General features: G+C 41.8%; 2 protein-coding genes across 2 annotated transcripts; both read left to right on the top strand.

Moving 5' to 3' along the window:
* The first annotated feature begins 1 nt into the window (after position 1).
* On the top strand, positions 2-9,808 carry zmp:0000000662 (RING finger protein 145). The gene is made up of 10 exons (XM_061695375.1): positions 2-1,968; positions 3,250-3,358; positions 3,645-3,736; positions 4,616-4,842; positions 5,485-5,663; positions 7,077-7,217; positions 7,571-7,753; positions 8,182-8,329; positions 8,669-9,025; positions 9,181-9,808. Exons 1-10 carry the CDS (start codon positions 1,800-1,802, stop codon positions 9,424-9,426), a joined length of 1,851 nt encoding a protein of 616 aa, XP_061551359.1. The 5' UTR covers positions 2-1,799; the 3' UTR covers positions 9,427-9,808.
* A 3,318-nt stretch (positions 9,809-13,126) lies between these two features.
* LOC133412508 (ubiquitin-conjugating enzyme E2 D3-like) lies at positions 13,127-21,202 on the top strand. Its single transcript, XM_061695795.1, has 7 exons — positions 13,127-13,641; positions 15,832-15,895; positions 16,497-16,528; positions 16,615-16,692; positions 17,086-17,191; positions 17,311-17,404; positions 20,414-21,202. Exons 1-7 carry the CDS (start codon positions 13,618-13,620, stop codon positions 20,457-20,459), a joined length of 444 nt encoding a protein of 147 aa, XP_061551779.1. The 5' UTR covers positions 13,127-13,617; the 3' UTR covers positions 20,460-21,202.
* The last annotated feature ends 194 nt before the right edge of the window (positions 21,203-21,396 follow it).

Genomic DNA, 21,396 nt, shown 5'->3' with positions numbered 1-21,396 from the left:
AGCGGTGCAAACCTTGTTATGGCTTCGAGCCTGGGTTACACTTTCAGAAGTAGGGTTTCAAGACACTGTTGAGGTTTTAGACAAAGCTCAATGAAAAAAAAAAAAAATAGGGTTTCAAGACAGGGTTAAGTTTTGAACGTGTGGTTTCAAACTAGCGTAAGTCTTATCGATTGATCGATTGGTTGACTTACTGCCGTGTGGTGAATAATTCCAGTAAGAGGTCCATGCGGACTTCCCCATTCTTGGGAATCGTCACGTTTATTTGTGCCTAAAAAGCATTTTGAGAGTTTGATGATGCACCCCGACCAGCTGTGTGTGGATCGGATGGCTAGCGTTGTTGCGCGTGCCAACGATTTTCTCCGAAATTCAGCCCACTTCCTGCCAAAAAACACCCACGCTGGGAATATGAAAATATACAAAACAACGTTTCATGTATGCTGCTGCTGACAATCATATAGGCATCGCTAAAATTCAATCAATCCATCAAATTTTATTTGTATAACACCTTTCATTCATAGAAATGCAACCCCAAGTGCTTCACGGAGATAAAAACTAATCATTGTTAAAGAGCAAAATTGGCATTATATACAATTCATCTTTTCCCCACTTTTTTTCGTATTTTTACATCCAATAATTTATATCTAAATTGTTTTTTCTCGTATTTGTGTATTAGTCATCTAATACTTTTAATGTTGTATAAGTGTTATTTACATTGTTATAGTCGTGTATTTTTCACAAAATATTGTCTAATATTTGTATCATTTAACTATTGTAATATTTGTTTTTCCTATTTTTCATGTAATGTCTAATGTGTTATTTACTAATTTGTTGTTTAAATATGTTGTGTTGTGTAATATTTTGCACATGTAATATTGCCTAATATTTTGTATTATTAACTCATATCTTTTAACATATTTAATTACAGATTTTTACGTTTTAGTCGTTGTGTATTTTATTGTATCATAATGAAATGAAATCATGATATTGCTTTGACGTCCAAGTCCTCGCTTTTATATCTCCCCATATCTCGTTTTTATTTATATTTTGACAAATTGTTGAACTTTCCGGTTGTTGTAGCTTCGTGTTAGATTCGTAAAAAAAAAAAAAGAATCTCCCAATCTGATTGGTTCATTCCGCTGTGACGTTTACAGAAAGTGGCCACAGAGCCTTAAATCATCTCATATCTTCTTATTTTATTGTTATTATTATTTTGTTAGAAATGTCATTTTACTGTCACATTTGTCTCGTTATATATGTGTACGTTAATTTCCAATACTTTAATTTGAATAAAGTCAAAAGATTCCCTCGATCTGATTGGTTTCTTCCGCGCTGACGTAATAGGAAGTGGCCGCCACAACGACCGGAATCATAACATTGCTTTTACGTCCAACTCCTCGCCCTTAACTCGTTTCATATCTCTTTTTTTTTTTTATCCAATGTTATACTTCCGGACGGTTGTGCCTTAACTTCTGACTTGTTGTAAAAAAAATGTCAAATGTTTTTTTTTGTTGGCTAGCTAACGAGCAGGATAGCTACTCTGCAACGTAAATTCTACTATTCGTTCATCCCTAACTGACAATTCGCAACTTTCATTTTACGCGAAACTCACGCCGTGTATTATTTGAATGTATTAAATGTAAAAGTATCGGTGTGTTTTAAGGGTAAAGTTCATAGGGAGTTGTTTTGGTTTGTGTTTCAAATGAACGAAAGGGTAGCTACGTGACCCTCCAAGCCTCCTCCTCTTCCCCCCAAAGAGTCTTTTTGTTTTTGTTGTTGTTGTCGTCGTCTTTTTGTCGGGGATGCCTCGACTGGAAGAGCTGGCAAACGTGGCCCTGAGGGTGCCCAGCATCCTCGCGCTGGACCTGCTGTACAAGTATGACATTGTGGGCTTAACGGAGCACCTCAGGGCCAAAAACGAACACATGTTCTGCAAGTACCGATGGGTCATCTGCGACATGTTCTACATTGGTGAGTGATTGCTTTTTTTTCCCCTTCTAATATTTTGTACTTAAATGTTTCCATAATATGTTGTATATTTTAAAAAAAAATATTTGCTTTTCATGTAATATTTTTGTATTAATATTTTGTAATGTTTGTGTATTATGTATTTTCATCTCATGTTTAATATTTGGTATTGTTTACTAATATTTCAATTGTAATATGTGTGTATTTTTCGTGTAATATTTTTGTATTTTTTGTCAAGTGTTTTTTTTCCAATGTTGTCATATTTGTGCTTCTATTTTTTTCATAAAATATTTACTTTTTTTAAAAATTGTCTTTTTCATCAACATTGTATTATTTACTAAAATATCTAATTACTAATCTTGTGTCTTTTTCCAAATATTTTCTTTTACTAATAGTTTTGTCATATTTGTACATTTCTTCTCATATTTTTCTAAAATCTAAATTGCTTCCCCTAATATTTGTGTATTTTGGTACTTTTTTCAGTAGCTTTAATACCTCAACTGTTTCCATCGTATTTTTGGATTTTTACTAATATTTCTGTATTTTTCACATTTCTTTCTAATATCCTGTGCTATTTAATAATATTTTTAGTGTAATATTTGTCTTTATCTAATGTTCTATTTTTTAATATCCAAATAGGTTCCGTAATGTTTTTGTACTTTTTCTAATATTTGTGTTTTCCATCTAATTTTCTCCAATTTGTGTGAAACAATATGTACCTCTATTATTTTTTGAAAACTCACCTATTCGCTGTTTGTGTCATCAGGCCAAAGTGTTGTTTTGGTGCCATCTTGTGGTATCTTGGTGCCAAGGGAGTATGTTGAAGTGAACTGAGGCGCTTCACGTAGTGTTTTCCCACCATCTTGTGGCATTTTTTTGGGCAATTTCAACCTTTGAAGGGTGGGGGTCAATTAAGCCACAGGCTTTTGGCTATTCATGGAAGACTCGGTTGTTTTCTGGGATTCACTGTAATCCATTAATAAAATCAATTAAGGTTTAGGATTTGAAATTGGGTTTTCTACACAGGGTTAGGGTTTCAAGTTAGCATTTCGAGCCTGGGTTACAGTTTCAAATGAAGGTTAGGGTTTCCAATGAGGTTTTCAAGTCTGGTTTAGGGTTTCAAGCAAAAGTTAGGGTTCTAAGTTAGCGTTGGTTTCGGTCCCTATCCCCCGGGGACTATTAGAAGGTCACATCGAACCCCACGAGATGTTTTTTTTTTTTTTTTATAGATTGTAATACTGTATTGTACTGTAAATGAAGTGCGCATTCCGTGTGTGTGTTAAGGTCACCTGTTGATCATGCTGTTGCTGCTGCTGCCTCTGAGACACATCGTGAGCGTCTACCTCCACGTTCTCGTCGCCATGCTTCTCTTCGTGGGACACCAACGCTCAAAGTACGTGCGACTAGCCCTCCAAAATTGGTCAGAAGGTTCGGGCTTTCAAATTAGGGCTTCAAGACAGTTTTAGGCTTTCAAATGAGCATTATGGTTTCAAATGAGGCTTGCGAGGCAGGGTTTGCTTTTCAAATTCACTTTTCATCCCAGGTTAGGGTTTCAAATCAACGTTAGGGAGTACAGTCTGTAATCGCTGATTCACAAATTGTGTTGCCGATGTACTGAGATGGCCACGGCCATTTGTCCGACCGTTTCCTGTCGCCACCAAGTTCTCATCCGTTTCCAGGGAATACGTCCTGGAGGAGCTGCTGGCCTGCCGCCAGGGGGCGCTCTCCTTCGACCGCAATGCCTTCAAAAGATTCGTTTGGGCCCTCACATGTGAGTTCTGTTGGCTGAGCACGGACAGGCCCGACACACAATGCCACCTGCTGGAGCGGCGCATCATCACGTGTTTGCTATGAATTGTTTCAAATGACGTCATTGGGTTGCAGCAGCACAAAAATAGATCATTAATATTTATTCGGGTGAATGTTAAAATAAATAAATAAATTAATCTTACGACGATTACGGTTTCAGACACAGATTAGGGTTTTGAATGAGGGATTCATTCAATGTTAGGGGTTCCAATTAGGTTCTCAAACTCGGGTTAGGGTTTCAAATGTGATTTAAAGACAGTGTTAAGAGATTCAAGCCTGGGTTAGGGTTTTAAACATGGTAGGGTTTCAAATCAGTCTTTCCAGTCAGGTTAGAGTCTCAAACAAGGGTTATGCAATCAAGACAGTGTTAGGGTTTCAGATTACTGTATATTCAGAAAGTGTTAAGATTTCAAATGACAGTTTCACACGAGATTTAAGGTTTTACATTAGCCGGTCAAGCCTTGGTTAGGGTTTCAAATTATTATTAAGTATTGAATTTCGGTCTGAAAATGTGATGAGGGTTTCAAATTAGGATTTCAAGACCCAGTTAGGGTTTCAAGCCTAGGTGAGGTTTTCAAATTCGGGTTTGAAGACCGGTTGGGTTTTTAAGACTGTGTAAGGCTTTCAAAGGAGGTGTTTTAAGACAGAGTTAGCATTTCAAACAAGGATTAGGGTTTCAAACTAAGGTTAGGATGTCAATTTATGGTTACACAAAAGGGGTATGGTTTCAAATTAGGATCTCCAGCCGGGGTTAGAGTTTCAAATAAGGGTTGTGGTTTCAAAGCTGTCTTACTGTTTCCATCTCTTTTCATCCCAACAAGTGCGTTGTGTGTTATTTCAGGTCAGATCATCCTGAGCACGCTGTGCGCTTTCCTGATGAAAACGCGGAAGGTGTGGCTCTTCTCGGCGCCCGTGCTCCCCCTGCTGGCCCGCCTCGGCGGCCCCCCTCCGCCCGAGCTTCTCGCCGTCTCCGGCTTCGCCACGACGCTCACCGAGGTCGCCGTCGGCCTCTTCCTGCTCTTTGGGCTCTACCGCCTCACCGAGGCGGCGCTGTCGCTCAAGCTGGAGGTGTGTCTCGTTTCACTTGACTTTCTTTCACTCCTAACCCTTGTGCTCGTCGTACCTCGGCTTACGAGTGATTCGACTTTTGAGTTTTTGCAAATCCGAGCCGTCTTGATTTGTGAGCAAAGTTGCCATTGCCGAGTGAGGGTTACCGTCGAGCTAAACATCAAATAAAAGGAATTTAATCAAACCACATAACCTTGCCTTACGAAAGTGCTTTGCTCACAGGCAACCACTTATATTTCTACTTAGTTGTGAGTGACTTTTTGTATGTACATGTATTATACTGATCTTAAATATCCTTTGCTTAAAGGGATGTCATATGCAACACCGATGCTAGTTTTGTTAGCCCCTCTAAGGCATTTTGTATTTTGTGTCAGCATTAAGCTAAGTTATGCAGTTTGGCTAAATACACAGCCTGTTTTTTGAAGAATTGTTGACTTTAGGCTGCCTGTGGTGGCGTTCGCTTCCACCATCCAGCGCCCGGAACTCCACATTTTTACTCGCAAATCAAGACAAAATATCGTCCGTGCGACACAGCTCGTATCTTGAAAAGCTCGTAAGTCGGGTCATTCGTATGTTGAGGCTCCACTGTAATATTTTTCCCCCTTCTTTTTCAATTTGACCTAATATGAAAATACTGCATAGGTGATGGCACTGACCCGCCTGCTGGCGGTGGGTATCTCCCTGTGGACCCAGTTTGCCGTGCCGGTCCTCTTTAGCGTCTTCTGGTTGGTCCTCTTCGCAGTCCACCTGTGCTCCAACGTTGTGTCCGGCGCCGCCTCGTCCGCCGCCCATCAGGGTGTCCTGTTCTTCCTTCTCACTGGGTGGGAAAGCGCTTCTTCACTGTGTGTGCGCGCGTGTGTGCGTCACATAGACGTAATTGGGCCTGGCACAGGCGTGGCAAAAGTGCAGTAAACCTTCACCATTCACGTGGGATAGGGACCGAGCCCTGTTGCGAATACTGAAAAGCTGCGGATAATTGCCACTATGACGGTTTATATAGACATGCCACAAGATGGCGGAAAATAACTACTTTTGGCAAAGTGAAACTCCTCAACTCCACAAGATGCTGGCAAAGCACGACTTTGGTCTAAATGAAACTACTCAACTCACTTCATCGTAGTCCCTCGACACCAGGATCCCACAAATGGTAGCAAAGCACTATTTTTGTCTAAATGAAATTCCTCAACTCACGTCAACATAGTTCCTTGACAACAAGATGGCGGCAAAGCATGACTTTGGTAAAAATGAAACCCCTCAACTCGCACCAGCGTACTTCCTCAACACCAAAATGCCGTACGATGGCAGCAATGCAATGTTTTTGCCTAAAGGAAATTCCTCAACTTATTTAAACATAGTTCCTCAACACCAAAATGCCGTACGATGGCAGCAATGCAATGTTTTTGCCTAAAGGAAATTCCTCAACTTATTTAAACATAGTTCCTCAACACCACAATGCTGTACGATGGCAGCAAAGCAGTGTTTTTGTCTAAAGGACATTCCTCAACTTATTTAAACATAGTTCCTCAACACCAAGATGGTGGAAAAACTCTTTTTTTTTTTTGGTCTGACTTAATCTCCTCAACATAGTTCCACGACACCAAGATGCCACAAAAGTTCAGCAAAGTAACTGTGGATCACTGTTTGCACACTCTACACTTAAGTAAAAGTTCAGATACTTCCATCCATCCATCCATTTTCTGAGCCGCTTCTCCTCACGCGGGTCGCGGGCGAGCCGGAGCCTATCCCAGCTGTCATCGGGCAAGAGGCGGGCTACGCCCTGAACCGGTTGCCAGCCCATCGCAGGGCACATACAAACAAACAAACAACCACTCGCACTCACAGTCACACCTTCGGGCAATTTAGAGTCTCCAATGAATGCATGTTTTTGGGATGTGGGAGAAAACCGGAGTGCCCGGAGAAAAGCCACGCAGGCACGGGGAGAACATGCAAACTCCACACAGGCGGGGCCGGGGATTGAACCCGGGCCCTCGGAACTGTGAGGCTGACGCTCTAAAGTTCAGATACTTATTTATGTAAGAAAAAAAAAGACTGAAAGTAGGAAGTATCAATTGAGCTCCTGTACTTAAGTAAACAAATAAAGTACAATGCCATGCACTGAATTAGAAAGTTACAAATGTGGTGGTGGTGGTAGTAAAATAAATAGTCAAGTAAAGTAGAGATGCATGTAAAAAGGTATTTGTCCTTGAGGTAGAACTGGTTTTGTGTGTCCGCAGTGTTTCCGAATGCTGTGCCACGCCGTACTCCCTGTTGGGTCTGACGTTCGTGGTGTCCTACTCGGCTCTGGGCCTGCTCAACCTCTGCAAGGTGTTCCTGGGGGGCTACGACGGCGTGCACAACGACAACGTCATGCAAAGGTCACCTGTTGCTTTGTTTCTGTAAACGGCTGGTTTCGAGGTAGTGTGGCCGTAGTTGCAAACAAATGCATTCTTATGATCATAGACGCGAATACAATAGATTAGATTAGGAAAGCCTTTATTGTCATTGCACAGGCGACATAGGGTTACGCTAATTAGGGTTCAAAAGCGGCATTGGGCTTCCAGATTAGGATTTCAAGACAGTGAAAGGGTTTCAAACTTGGGTTAAGATTTTAAATTCGGGGTTAAAACTTAAACATGGGTATCAAATAAGGGTTTAAAACCAGAGTAAGGGTTTCAAGAGAGTGTTGCTGTTGAGTTGGACCGTCTTCCTTTTCTTGTCCGGTTTGCAGGGGGGTGACGGAAGGCGTGACGCTGCTGCTGCTCGCCCTGCAGACGGGCCTGCTGGGCATGCAGAGCATGCAGCGCACCTTCCTGCTCAGCATCATCCTCTTCATCGTGGCCACGTCCACGCTGCAGTCCATGGGCGAGCTCACCCACCCGGTCGTCCTCGCCCTGGCCGCCTCCCGCAACAGGTTCTCAGTACCTTGACGTTACCCGACTTAACCCACCTCTATCGTGTCGCAATCTCAGAAACCATCAATATTTCACAAAAATGCAACATAGTGCCGCGACTACTTGACACCCCCCCCCCCCTCCCCAAAAGGTGTGTAATCGCCTAGAGATGGCACTAGATTATGGCAATGGACAACTTTTGTCGAAATGAAGCTCCTCAACTCACTTCATATTGGTTCCTTGGCACAAGTGGGGGTTTCTGGTATGTGCGGCCTCGCTATTTTTCTCTAAATTAAAGTCAACTCACTTCAACGTAGTTCGTCAACACCAAAATAGCACAAGATGGCAGCAAAGCTCTTTTTGTCAAATGAAACTCCTGAAATGACTTCAACCTAGTTGGCCAACACCATTTCACCGTGTTTTTGTTTTCTTTCTTTCTTTCTTGTAGGAGCGTGTGTAAGCACCTGCGTGGGCTCAGCATGTGTCTTCTTCTCCTGGTCTTCCCAGTGTTCATGGCGTATAAGATTTCACAGTTCTTCCACATGGACTTCTGGCTCCTCATTTTGGTGGCTGGTTGCATGCTCACCTCCCTCCAGGTACGCCAGGACGCATTTTAGGAGGTGTTGTCCAATTGCTATCAAGTTTGAACCACGTATACAGTACAAGACGGTTGGACGACACTGAGATAAATATTATGCAGTATCAGTAATGCACAACCCAGGATGATTTAAAAATTCAGCCCCCGAAGTCACTTTATCTTAGCAACATGCAATTTGACAGGCACTGGTATCATGTCCAGATGCACCACAAAAGTCTCAAAAATGCATACCTGATGTGGCTGATTCAGGTGCACGTCACTATCTTTGCTACTCTTCGATGTGGTTTTTGCTCGTATTTTGTATTTCACAAACACGCCGTACGCTCCCGTGGCACAGGTTACGGGCACGCTGTTCATCTACTCCCTCTTCATGGTGGAGCTGTTCCGCAGCGAGCCCATGGAGAACCTGGACGAGGTGATCTATTGGGTGAACGCCGTTAGCCGGGTGTTGGAGTTCGTGGTGGCGCTGTGCGTGGTGGCGTACGGCGCATGGGAGTCACTGTTGGGCGAGTGGAGCTGGATGGGCGCCTCGGTCATCATCATCCACTCGTACTGCAACGTGTGGCTGCGGGCGCAGTCGGGTTGGCGCAGCTTCCTGCTCCGGCTGGAGGCGGTCAAGAAGATCAACTCGCTGCCTCGCGCCACGCCGCAGCAGCTGAGGCGGCACAACGACGTCTGCGCCATCTGCTTCCTGGTCAGTACCCGTTCAGATGTTCCGAGGCCGATAAAATCGGTCTAAAGTCTATTAAAAATATGTATGCGGCCCTAGGAGGAAAAACTTTGGACAGTCTGATCTTTAGAATAATCTGTTACACAGTCTCAAAGTGATTTGTGCATCCGTGTTTACAGGAGATGAAGTCTGCAGTGGTCACGTCCTGCGACCACTTGTTCCACGCCAACTGCCTGAGCAAGTGGCTCCACGTGCAGGGGACGTGCCCCATGTGCCACCAGACAATCCCGGCTCATCCGCCCACCCGGCACGGCCCGGAGACGGACGCCGGCGCCCCTTTGGAGGAAGCCGTTGACTTGGAGGAGGAAGACGTCAACTCGGAGGAGGATCCCGATGACGGTCCAGACGAGGAGATAGTTATTTGAATTTGTGACTTTTTTTCCCCATTTTTTTCCTTTCCATTTTTCACAGATGCTATAGGAAATTCTCTTTTCTTGTTGGCCGTTTGACCGACGCTGAAACTGATCTGCGGACCCCAGAATTACAAATGGAATAGTACAGTCATCTTCGGTCGGTCACATGCTAACATACAAACGGAAAAACAAATGCAAATATGATTATGATTTTTTTTTTTTTTGTATTTGAGGAATTTATTATTATAATGGTTATTATTTTTACTATCATTATTTTCATACAATTTGACTGACACTGGAAAAAACAGCTTCCCAACCCCTGAATTAGAAGCTATTGCATGCTAACTAACAACAGTAAAAAAACACACACGAACATGGTCCTGTTTTATTTTATTTGAGGTATTTTCTTTCTTTTCTTTTTTTTTTTTTTTTTTTTTTTGCTGTTTGCGCAGCATTGAAAGCGGTTCCCTAGCCTATCCCCAATTAAAAATTGCACGATCCTATCTTCCTGCATCTGTCGCACGCTAACATACGAACTGACTGGTTTTGTTAGGCTTGGCGGGGAGTTGCGCTTATCTGAACGCCATTGTGCAATAATAGTTTGTGTTGTTTGCTTTGCATTCATGTTTAGGACAAAATTCAGATCTCCATTTTTTGGGTTATTTTTATTTGTTCAGAATTATTATTATTATTATTTTTTTTTTTTTTTTTTTTTACTTTGGACATGCTAACGTGGCCTCACTGTTCGGGCGTGACAGCCCCACCTGTTGAGTCGGCTTGCACTTGACAGCCTTGAAAATGCGTTCGTGTCAAGACATATTGGTGTGGAGTCGACATCTTTTTTTACGTTTGAAGGAGTGAAAATATATGTCATTTTGTTAGAGGCCAATGTGGTAAACCAAAATCTAATGAAAATGTTAGGTCGGAGAGTGCCTCACAACTGGTTTCATGTTTTTATGTACACGATCATTACAACAGTCAAGTCAGTATTTGTTCACTTCTCTGTCATTTCTTAATTTTACTTGACTCTCTCAAAATAACTCAAAATATAAAATATAGGCTAATGTGTGAGGGGGTTCCATGTTTATTCATTTCTTTGCTAATGTAAAGGTTACATTTGTAGAGACTGAATTTTGGTTCTTTAAATGAAAAGTTTGTTAAAAATAAGTTCTTTAGATTTTTTTATATGCACAACCTCAATCAAACAGTTACATATTAATATGTGTGGAGATTTTCAGTAATAAATTGACACTGCTAATTGCTAAAAAGATTGAATTTGGCTCTGACTGATGTTTTGGAAAAATGTTTTAAAAATACATTTCACTGTTCACTGTATTTAATTAATGCATATAATAACACGTGTATAGGGTTTCCGTATTTGATTTACATTGTGGTCAATCTCGATTAAATCTGGGGGAATCTTGGTTCTTTAAAACAGTTTGTATAAAATAAAATATATGGGGTTTTTTTTATGCTCATTGCCACTATCAACAATGAATGTACAATTTAATGTCAATGTTTTATGTTGAATCTGTTTGGGGAGGCCACAACAAAATGCCAATTATAAGCAATTAGTATAGTTTTTTTATGTAGTCACATCCAAAAAGGTGTGGCATTTTGTTTTTTATTTTTATTTTTTTAACCAAGCTTTAATGGAAATAAACCATGTTCAATCCAAGCTGATATCTAAATATAAAATTAAATGAAAATTGCCCCTATTGAGCATGAAGAAACGTGTTCAATTCAAATCCAGATTAAATCTAGTATGACAATATTTATGCCCATTTTTTTCAAATTGAAACGATCTTTTCTGTGACGTTAAAGTGTGGTGAGAACAACACCTATCCATGTTATGTAAAAACAAAATGTAACAACAACTAACAAGATTTCATTATTGTGACAAGTTCATTTATTATAATTCGATCTAATAAATGAAAATAAAATGTATTTTGTTAAAATAAGAAAATGTATGTGTTGTATTTATTTTTGTTAAATAATGGCTTAGTTTACAATGTATTTCAATCAGTTAAGGCAAAAACAGTTGAATGAATTTTATTGAAATAACTGAAATAAACTATTTTATTTTATTTTAACATGATTGAATATTTATCGTCACAGTAACAGTGGTATAATAGATTTGTAATTGTAAGCACTCGTGAAAAAAATACATTATGTTGGCGTGGTGCTTACCTACTGTATAGCCTAAACAAACAAACAATCAACATTTATAATCAGATTAAAACTTTTGGTGCTGATCTGTTTGCCGAATGTCTTGAATGAAAGAGGGGCATTAACCTTTAAGAACTGGTTTGACCACCCTCAGCAGTAACAACTGTTTTCTAGAAATGGCAATGATTCTTTCACATCTCTGTGGAGATATTTTGGCTCACTCTTCCTTGCACAAATGTTTTAAGTCAGCGATGCTTGAAGGTTTTCTAGCATGAATGGCCTTTCCAAGGTCATGCCACAGCATTTGAATCAGATTCAAGTCCGGACTTTGACTAGGCCACTTCAAAACCTTCACTTTTTTTTTTTTTTTTTTTTTTAAAAGCCATTCAGACGTTAACTTGCTGGTGTGTTTTGGATCGTTGTCCTGCTGCAGAATCCAAGTGCGCTTTAGCTTGAGGTCACGAACTGATTTCAAGTAAAGACCAGAATTCATGGTTCCATCAATCACAGCAAGTTGTCCAGGTCCTGAAGGAGAAAAGCAGCCCAAGACTGTCACTCTATCACCACCATGTTTGACTGTGGGGAATGATGTTCTTTTTCTGAAATGCCGTGTTACATTTACGACAGATGTAATGAAACACACACCTCCCAAAAAGTTCAACTTTCGTCTCAATCCATGGAATATTCTCCCAAAAGTCTTGGGAATAATTCGATCTTTTTTTTTTTGTACAAAAGTAAAATGTTCTTTTTGGTCAGGAGTGTTTTTTGCCTGTGAACTCTGCCACGGATGCCATTTTTGCCCCAGTCTCTTCCTTATTGGTGAGTCATGAACACTGGCAGGGAGACCTGCAGTTCTTTATACGTTGTCGTGGGTTCGTTTGTGGCCTCCTGGATGAGTCATCGCTACGCTCTTGAGACAATTTTTTGGAGGCTCTTCCATGTTTTCTCCATTTGTGGAACGTCACCGTAGTTCGCTGGAGTCCTAAAGCGTTAGAAATGCCTTTGTAACCCTTCCCAGACTGATAGCTGTTAATGACCTTATTACTCATCTGTACTTGAATTTCATTGGCTCGTGGCATTTTGTTGCAGCTCTTCGAGATCTTTCGGCCGACTAGATTTTGTCAGACAGGTTCTTTTTAAGTGATTTCTTGATTGAAGGCTTGGGTGTGTAAAAATAAACTCGGCTTTCCAAAAATGTGGTTAGCTACAGGTAATTGATGATTTAACAAAGGGGCAATTTCTTTTTCACACAGGGCCAGGTACCCGAATAGATTTTTTTCCCATTAATAAATATTTAAAAACTGCATTTTGTGTTTAGTTGGGTTATGTTTGTCAGATATTTTCATTTGTTTGATGCCCCTAAAGTGGGGAGTTTGTGAGGGGCAAATTTCTCTTTTTTTTTTTCTCTCTTTCCAGGGCACTGCAAGACCCCCTCACGTCCCGCTCGGCTCGTCCCCATCCGGGCCGTGTGTCGGCATCGTCGTCCGCTCGCCCCGCCCCGCCCCGCTCCTCCACCGGGGTGTCGTCATAAAGGCTCGCTCGCACGCGGACGGCCGCCAGTTGGCTAACGAACGACATCGACTCGACACGGGAAGCTTCGCGGTCCGCGCCCTCCCCCTTACCTACCACCCCTACCCCGAAGACACACACGATCTGACGGGGACGACTATCGAGACAATTCGGTGGTCACGAAGAAAATAAGCTGGTTGAAAGTCACCCAGCTAAGCGTCTCTCTGCTCGCTCGTTACTTCTTTGTCTTTTTTTTTTTTCCTTTTCTTTTCTTGTTGTTCGGCGCGTACGTAATTCCTTTTAGCTCCGTCGGCTAACTGAGCTCGCTGGAAAAGAGAAGGCCCGGGGCGTCGCGTTGTGTGTGTGTGTGTGTGTGTGTGTGTGTGTGTGCGTGCGTGTGTGCGTGCGTGCGTGAGAGACACTTGCGTCGGTTCATTCGGAGCGAGGCCCCGGCAGCGTCTTGACATATCACGGCCGGCCTTCATCGCTCGGATCGGCTCCCAGCAGCAGCAGCCCGACGGAAGGATGGCTTTGAAACGGATTAACAAGGTAACATTTCCAGCCCAACTGCTCGCTAGTTAGCCCGGGCTAGCTTTAGCTCCCATCTTTACCCGGTGCTCTTATCTCATCTCGATGACGTCGAGAAACATGATCTTTTTCTTAACATTTTTAACGCGTATATCGTGTAGAAACTCGATAAATACACAAATGGCACATTCGCCACTTTTTGGCCAACATTTGTGCTGAAATGTGTTTTGAGGCTAACTGGTGCTAGCAGCCTAGCTCAGCGCGGAGGGCCCCGACACCGCACACCGCTTATATAAACACGTCTGTCCGCGCATACACTGGAATTATGTGCGATATTAGCGTCGTGTCGGTGCTTCTTCAACGTGTTTTTGCTCCTTGTGCAACGCGTACACTGTGCTAAGGCGCACGCACGCACAGGCGGCGTTGAACCAGAAAGCATGAGTCATATTTCACGTCAAAAGCGTCGCGGGTGAAACATGGCTGTGGTATGAGTCCGTGTCCTCATCCGCCTTCGAGCACTCACTCGCATGCTCCCCCGGCCGGCTAGTCAATTGCGAAATGTCCACTTATTCATTTGATTAACAAGGCAGGATATCTATTCTAATTTTAAAAAACAAACAAAAAAACAAAACAAAACAAAAAACACCCACAAATGTTTCTTCGAGGAGGCCGGGTGGGGCAGCGGGTGGAGAGGGCTAACCCCCACCCACCACCACCACCAGCAACAGCAACACCCTCCTTGCTTCAAAATAGCCGAAGGCCTAAAAATAAAATGTCTTTGATGCGTTGTCTCATTTTGCATTAACTGGTCTCCACCGTCAAGGATGGCTAAAGTGCTCAGATGGAGTACAAATACTACGTCAACTCTTGAGTAAAAGTAAAAAAAAAAACCCTCACATGTACGCAAATCAAAAAGAAAACGTGATATTCTAATAGGAATATATTGATTCCAATACCGGTGCCGATACTGTACACCTGTATAATACTCGCATTCATAAATTTGCACCGGTACTATAAATCCGTACCACTTTACCAGCCTGACTCCGATAATTGAATAGTTTTTTAAAAAAAATGTACAGAACCTGAACTGTACTTAAGTACAGACGTAAACATGAAGTTTTACGACAGATGTCTCGATACCGGTACCGATAATGTACACTTGTACTGTAATTGTTAACGTAAAAAAAAATGCACCACCATTTTAGCAGCCTGACTCTTTCACCTGAGTTAAAAAAAAAAAAAAAAAAAAATCTCAATCTGAACGGTACTGTGTAAAAGGAAAGCTGACTTTTTATTTAGGTTGCACCAATAACAGTGCAGATAATGTACGCCTGTACTACACTGACATCACTCGAGCAGCCTGCTAGGCGCAATGTCTGCCGTGCGCAGATACTTTTAAGGTAAATGCGGGTGACAACACTGTCAGCCGTCTGCAAGTTATACCCTGCTCGGGTGGCAACCGAGTAACCAGAAGTTGCCGTTGCTTTAACTGAAGTATCTCGGTCGTCCTGTCACTGTCAATTTCTAAGTTGTCGTATTCTCAAGAAGGACTCCTGTCTTTCTTTTAACTCACTTTTTTTTTTTTTTGTAGATGACACACGAGGTAGTATGGCATCCATTTTCCTGCTTACAACTAGTGTTTCAGGATTTATCATCAAAACAGAAAGCAAAAATGGAACAAATCCATTACTAATCATTTAGTCAATAGTTTTGGTTTTGGTCTATAATGGAAAAATCCCCCTTTTCCTCCTTATAGCTCCTTGCCACAAATCAAAGAAAACTAGTTGCACTTTATTATTTCTAACAGTTTAAGAAACACTTAACATTCCTGTAATAATGGTAAAAAAATGGGTGTAAAACTACTTGCCCTTATTGTTGTTCTCTTACAAGTGTGAAAGAGAAGTTATCCACTGTACTGTGTCATGAAACAAAACTTAACCAAACTCATCACAACATTTAAAAAGTTAAAACTGGTCGGCCATTAACAACAGGCAACATATTGTAATTTGTAATATTCCTGACTGTCATACGAGTATATGAATAAAGACGTATAAGCATAATAAAACTAATAAATCAATCAAATCTTCATGTGACACCTTTTCATACTTACGACACAAAGTGCTCGACAAGACACAAACAAACCCGCATTGTGCAAGTGTACCTAATGTTGTCTGTCAAGTGTTGTATTGATTTCTTTTTGGCTCATTTTAGGAGCTTCACGACCTGGCTCGCGACCCACCGGCGCAGTGCTCCGCCGGCCCCGTTGGTGATGACAGTAAGTTTTGGTCAAATGCTGGTCAACATAATCCTGCTATGGGGTTTATGCCACGGACGTCCCGCTTTGAAGGAGTGAACCAGCTCGGGTTTATCTCGATTATTTCTGAGATCACTCAAGGCACACCGAAAATTTCACTGCGGCGCAATATTATTTTGTTGATTTTAACCCCCCCCCCTTTCATTTTCATTTCATACAGCAAGCTGTTTTTTAAGGCAAACGTATATATATTTCTGCACGGGTGTAAAATAAATAGACCACTCGGATAATTTGGAGGGGATCCGGCAACCGCACAAGTCATGTTTCCTTTTATTTAACTCGCCCTGAGAGCATAGAAATTGTAATTGCGGGTACGTGCCCATCCTGGTTAACTTTGGACGTTACACAGTTGAAATGAGTTTTGTCGTATGCGGCTCGACTTTCTGTGACCGGCTCCAATTCGGGAGCATGCCGTAGCGTTGACTAGCGGCGAGTGTTTCCAAAAATCTGCGAACGCCGCAGGGACCGCGGCAACGGGAAATAATGTTTAGCCGGAAGTCTGTGGCGTCAACTCCGATCGTGTCATTCATAAACTGGAGAGCTGACGGCTTTCTTTCTGCAGTGTTTCACTGGCAAGCCACAATCATGGGCCCTGTAAGTAATAATCCTCTTTTTGTTATGGATATTGTTTACAGATGTGCGATTAGGATTGTTTGAATGTTTTTTTTTTGTCTTTTCAGAGTGACAGTCCATATCAGGGAGGTGTTTTCTTCTTGACTATTCATTTTCCAACAGACTATCCCTTCAAACCACCCAAGGTAAGCAAACACCATTGCACGTCCACATTTTCAACGCAAGCTCTTAATTTGCTTTTGTTTGCATTCTGAAAACTGTTTCCCACCACTGCAAATGTAGAAATGGAAAAAATCTGTTGCAGGCTGAGACCTTGCCTTAATAAAAGCTTAACGATCTGCACAGTCGGTGTGATACAAGTGAAAACAAGTTAACCGCGCGATAATAAAGTAACAAAAAAGGATTCAATGAACTGCAGTCATGAGCGCATCATGATGTAAGAACCTTGGGCACTGTAAACATATTTTTTCCGGTGTCTCATCCGCCACCTGAAGTCATACCTGAAATTCCGTTCGGCAATTCTTTTTTTAGCTGACAGAACCATGACTCGGCAGTATCTCTCCCTCTTTCTCTTCCAGGTTGCGTTCACGACGAGAATCTACCACCCAAATATTAACAGTAACGGCAGTATCTGTCTGGACATTCTCAGATCACAGTGGTCTCCAGCACTTACCATTTCTAAAGGTGACTCCATCAGTTGCTGTTGTGCTTGACGAGCAGGAAGCGCTTTTGATTTCCTTGTGAGATCACACGTCATTAAGATCCTTCTGGAATGACACGCCCGTTTCTTTCTCTTGCTGCAGTTCTTCTCTCCATTTGCTCGCTGCTATGCGACCCCAACCCCGACGACCCGCTAGTGCCAGAGATTGCACGAATCTACAAAACAGATAACTCCAAGTAAGTAAAGAAAGTTAACAAAACAAAAAATAAGTAACGACCATGTGAAGTCAACCCCCCCCCCCCCCCCCCCCCCCCAAAAAAAATAAAAATAAATGTCAACTTTCACTCTCAGGTACAATAAGCTAGCTCAGGAGTGGACAGCCAAGTATGCTATGCTTTAAAACAAAACCAAAAAAAGTGGGGGGTAAGAAGTTGAAGCTGCATCTTGGCTGGCACTCTGAGAATGATTGTCAGTAATAAAGCGGGGTATGCCTCAACCGAATTTCAAAATCTGAGCCCGTCTTAGTTTTAATGAGAGAGCGAGATCGCGTACATGGCAAGAAAAAAACATCAGTGTATGTTCTTACTCTTTAACGTGTATGATTGTCGACCCAACCATTTTCTGAGGGGAAAATCCCTTTTGGCGCACCCCCCACACCACAGGATAATCGCTCAAGATGATCCGTCAGAGATTTCTGCTCAAATTGGGCCTGATTGTCGGTATGCGTGTACCCCGCTTTGCTGACAGCGTTGAATTGGCCTCATGTGGATGGAGTTGAATGCCTGATGGTACTAACCTGTGCGTTTGCGGCGGGGTTTACACTGCGCGGTTCGAGTGACGTGATTTTTTTGAAAACGTGTGGAATCGGATATACTTTGATCGTTTTCAGGCCCGTCTGCCGAATGGAGATCAAATTGGGATCCGTACATGTATTAAACACCCGCTATAAATCCAAACTACAAGTGTAGATGCTAAATATGGTGTATATGTGCTGCATTCAAGGTGCATAAACATTAAATATGGTACATGGATATTAAAAGGGTGTAGGTGGTGACATTAGTTGTATAAACATTAAATATTATGAATAGGCGACAGAGGGTGAATCATCGGGCCTATAAAGAGATTGCAAGATTGCATATTTGAGGTTTGCTGTGCAGTGATCTGATCCGAGCCGCTAGCTTTGTTGTCAGCTGGCTGTGTAATTGCTTGAGCGACCTCATTGGCTGTGATTGCCGCTGTGTCACTGTTGGGAAAACACTTCGAACACAATGAAATAGCTCAGAATAACGTTGCCTGCGTCGCAGGGCGACGGCGGCGACGCCGTACAGAGCGCTCGCCTCTTTGCGGAACCCAAGTCTCATCGTTACTCCGAGGAGCTTCTCAGCTGCAGAGTCCGCTCGCATTGCTTGTTCGTGTTCGCTTGTATCTGCTAGCAAAAACACTCACCGATTTGGTTTGCCCCAATTTGAGATTTCCTTGTGTGCGGATACCAATTGGGTGCCAAATTCATATTCATAATTTATAAATTATTTTGGGATAAACTAAGTGAAATTGGATAATTTCCTGCGGCACCCTGCTTGGAATCACCGAACTGTAGTGTAAATATGCTATCTTAGCGGTGTGTCCATCATGAAATCAAATATTGGCGTAATGTGGAGGTTATACTCATTTATGTAGGCCCAGGTCAACTAAGTGCCATGTAACGTTTAATACTGGTGTTACGATTTACTTGTTGACCCTTGTGTATTAAACGTGTAATTTGTGCATCTTTGGGTTGCTTAATGTGTTCATTGAATGCAAATGCACTTGTATAGGATATAGACTAAAGTTAAAAATAAATAAATTAAAAAAAAAAAAAATAGAATATTAACATTAAATCTGATTTGGGACCTGAAGTGTAAATCTAGCCTATGCAAATTTTTTTCCCACAAAGTCCTCCACCCACACCCTGTTTTTTGCCGTGCCCGCCTCTCCTCCCCAAGCTTGCAGAGCAGGTCCGCACGGTCTCCTTATTACACCTGGCAGATTTTTATCCCGCATCAAAGCCAAAAGATGACTCAGAGTGGAAAGATGCCAAAATTTAGTGTTCGAAATCTTTAAGCCTAAAGGATGATTTTGCTTTCTCTTCCCAGAAACTTAGATTCATATATTTACAGCTACAATATCAATCGAAGAGGATGAAAAAGTAAAAAGAAAGTGAAAGCCATATTATATAGATTCACTACACACCGTGAAATGTTTCAAGCCTTTCCCCCCCTCTCTCCTCCTCCCAAGCACACCGAGCAACGTTACCGACTGATTTGTTATGTAGTATGTGGGGTTTGGCAGCTGACTGCGGTTTTTCCAGTTTTCCAAAATATTTTTTTCCCCCCAATATTTTTTCTCTTTTTTTGGGGGGGGGGCGACACAGCCTGGAAAACCCTTGTTTAGCCATTCCTTGTCGAGAATGTGGGAAGTTTCAAAAAGTTGTTTTAATTTTTTTTATTTACATTTTTTTATGCAATTATAGCAGGCAACAGTTATCAGCAGATTTTTTTCTATTTGCGGTCCGGCCAGGTCCCTTTCCCCCCCCACAAATAGCGGAGGTCCGCTGTAATTCTTTACCCTCCAGTTATATAAAGGGTTAATTCACCTATTCAAAAGTCCAAGGAAATATTTAATTATAAAAGAAATCTTTTAAATGCAGTAAAAACCTTTCCTTATGAGTACCCCAGCTTAGTTTTTCCACGTTACGAGCCGTTAAGGCTTGCAGTTATGGTACTGTAATTTACTGGCATTTGGGTGAAAGCACTTTTGCCGTTTAGTGAACGGGACAAAACAGTCGAACACAATACAAAGTAATATCGCCCGCAAGAAGCCACTGTAGGCCACAACTCACACCCAGGCGCTCACATGCAGACCAACAGCCCACCCGTTTCTGATGTCACTTAACCGGCCACGCCCCTCAAACGCACACATCCAACACTAATGCTCCATAATGTATGCCGAGTATTTAATTCCAGGTCCACAACTATTTTGGGGATTTGGAATAATGTAGCGTGTAAACCCGAATATTTTTTTATGAACAAATAAAAGTTTGCGTGAACGCATGTGAACACTGCGGAAAAGTTGTCTTGTCACGCGGTCGTCAACTTCTCGTGTCCCTTTGCCGATGTGCATGCTTGTTGCAAAAGAATGTACGCCTCTGTTGGCATGCCTCCAGACTGGATGCTCACATTGCTAATGCTAACATCTTCTCCTTGCAGGTACACCAAAATGGCAAAAGAATGGACACAAAAATATGCAATGTGATGGAGGGAAAAAAATTGTCTTGTGGGGGGTTTGGTGCATTTTTTTTTGGTTCAGACTGAAAAAAAAGTTTCTTTTTTCACTCATATTTTTTTTTGTTTAATGCAGAGCATTTTAAACCCCTCCCCTTCTCGTTTATTTGTTTTTCTCTCCTTCACCCGTGCACTAATAGAGTTTTTCTCTCAGGACACGCGGTGACAGTTTTCCCAAGGAATTTTTTTTTTTCTTCTCCATTGTTGCAAACGCACACAAAACAGTTTGAGCATGCACCATTAGCCATCACACACACAGATTAATTTGGCAAACAAAAGAACTACCTGAGAACCTGGCTTCCTGTGACCAGAAAGCTGCGTCGTGCCATTAGCATAGGAAGCAGTTAGCCGCGGAAAAAAAGCGTGTACAGAAGAAGCACTGCAGTTCGGAGATCAAAATATTAAGTACCTCAATGTTGTATTTTATGCATGTTAATAAAAAAATAATAATGGTAGGCTACTATATCCAATACACGGAAGAATTTGGTTGCCCCCTCCGAGGCGTTGGATGACTTCTTTTTTTTTTATTTTTTTTTTTATTTCCCCCCCGATCTCTAGAAGCCAGTTAGATGAGCGTTTGGCTTGCGCCCCACACACAAACTGTTTTCTTGTAGCCCCCCACAAACTATGTATAATGTTACGCCGACGGTTGATCATCAACTCGCGGCTCTGTTTTTAGTTTTCCCTTCAATAAAGTTCAACCATAAATGTGCTGATGTTGGGGTCTTTTTTTTGTTTCTCTTATTTTTTAATTGATTTTATGATGTTTGTCTGATGTTGCATCTGTAAAATAATCAAGAGTCATAAATAAATTGTGCCCTCCACCAAGGAAGTTTTAAAGCTTAACTCCAAATCGTTGTCTTTATTTATATTTTCTTTGGGTCATTTTACTTGTACTTTTCTTTATT

The sequence above is a fragment of the Phycodurus eques genome, chromosome 14 (genome assembly GCF_024500275.1).
Source record: "Phycodurus eques isolate BA_2022a chromosome 14, UOR_Pequ_1.1, whole genome shotgun sequence".
NCBI classification, from domain to species: domain Eukaryota; kingdom Metazoa; phylum Chordata; class Actinopteri; order Syngnathiformes; family Syngnathidae; genus Phycodurus; species Phycodurus eques.
Note: the sequence above shows the minus strand (reverse complement) of the source record. Positions and strands in the feature narration are given on the sequence as shown.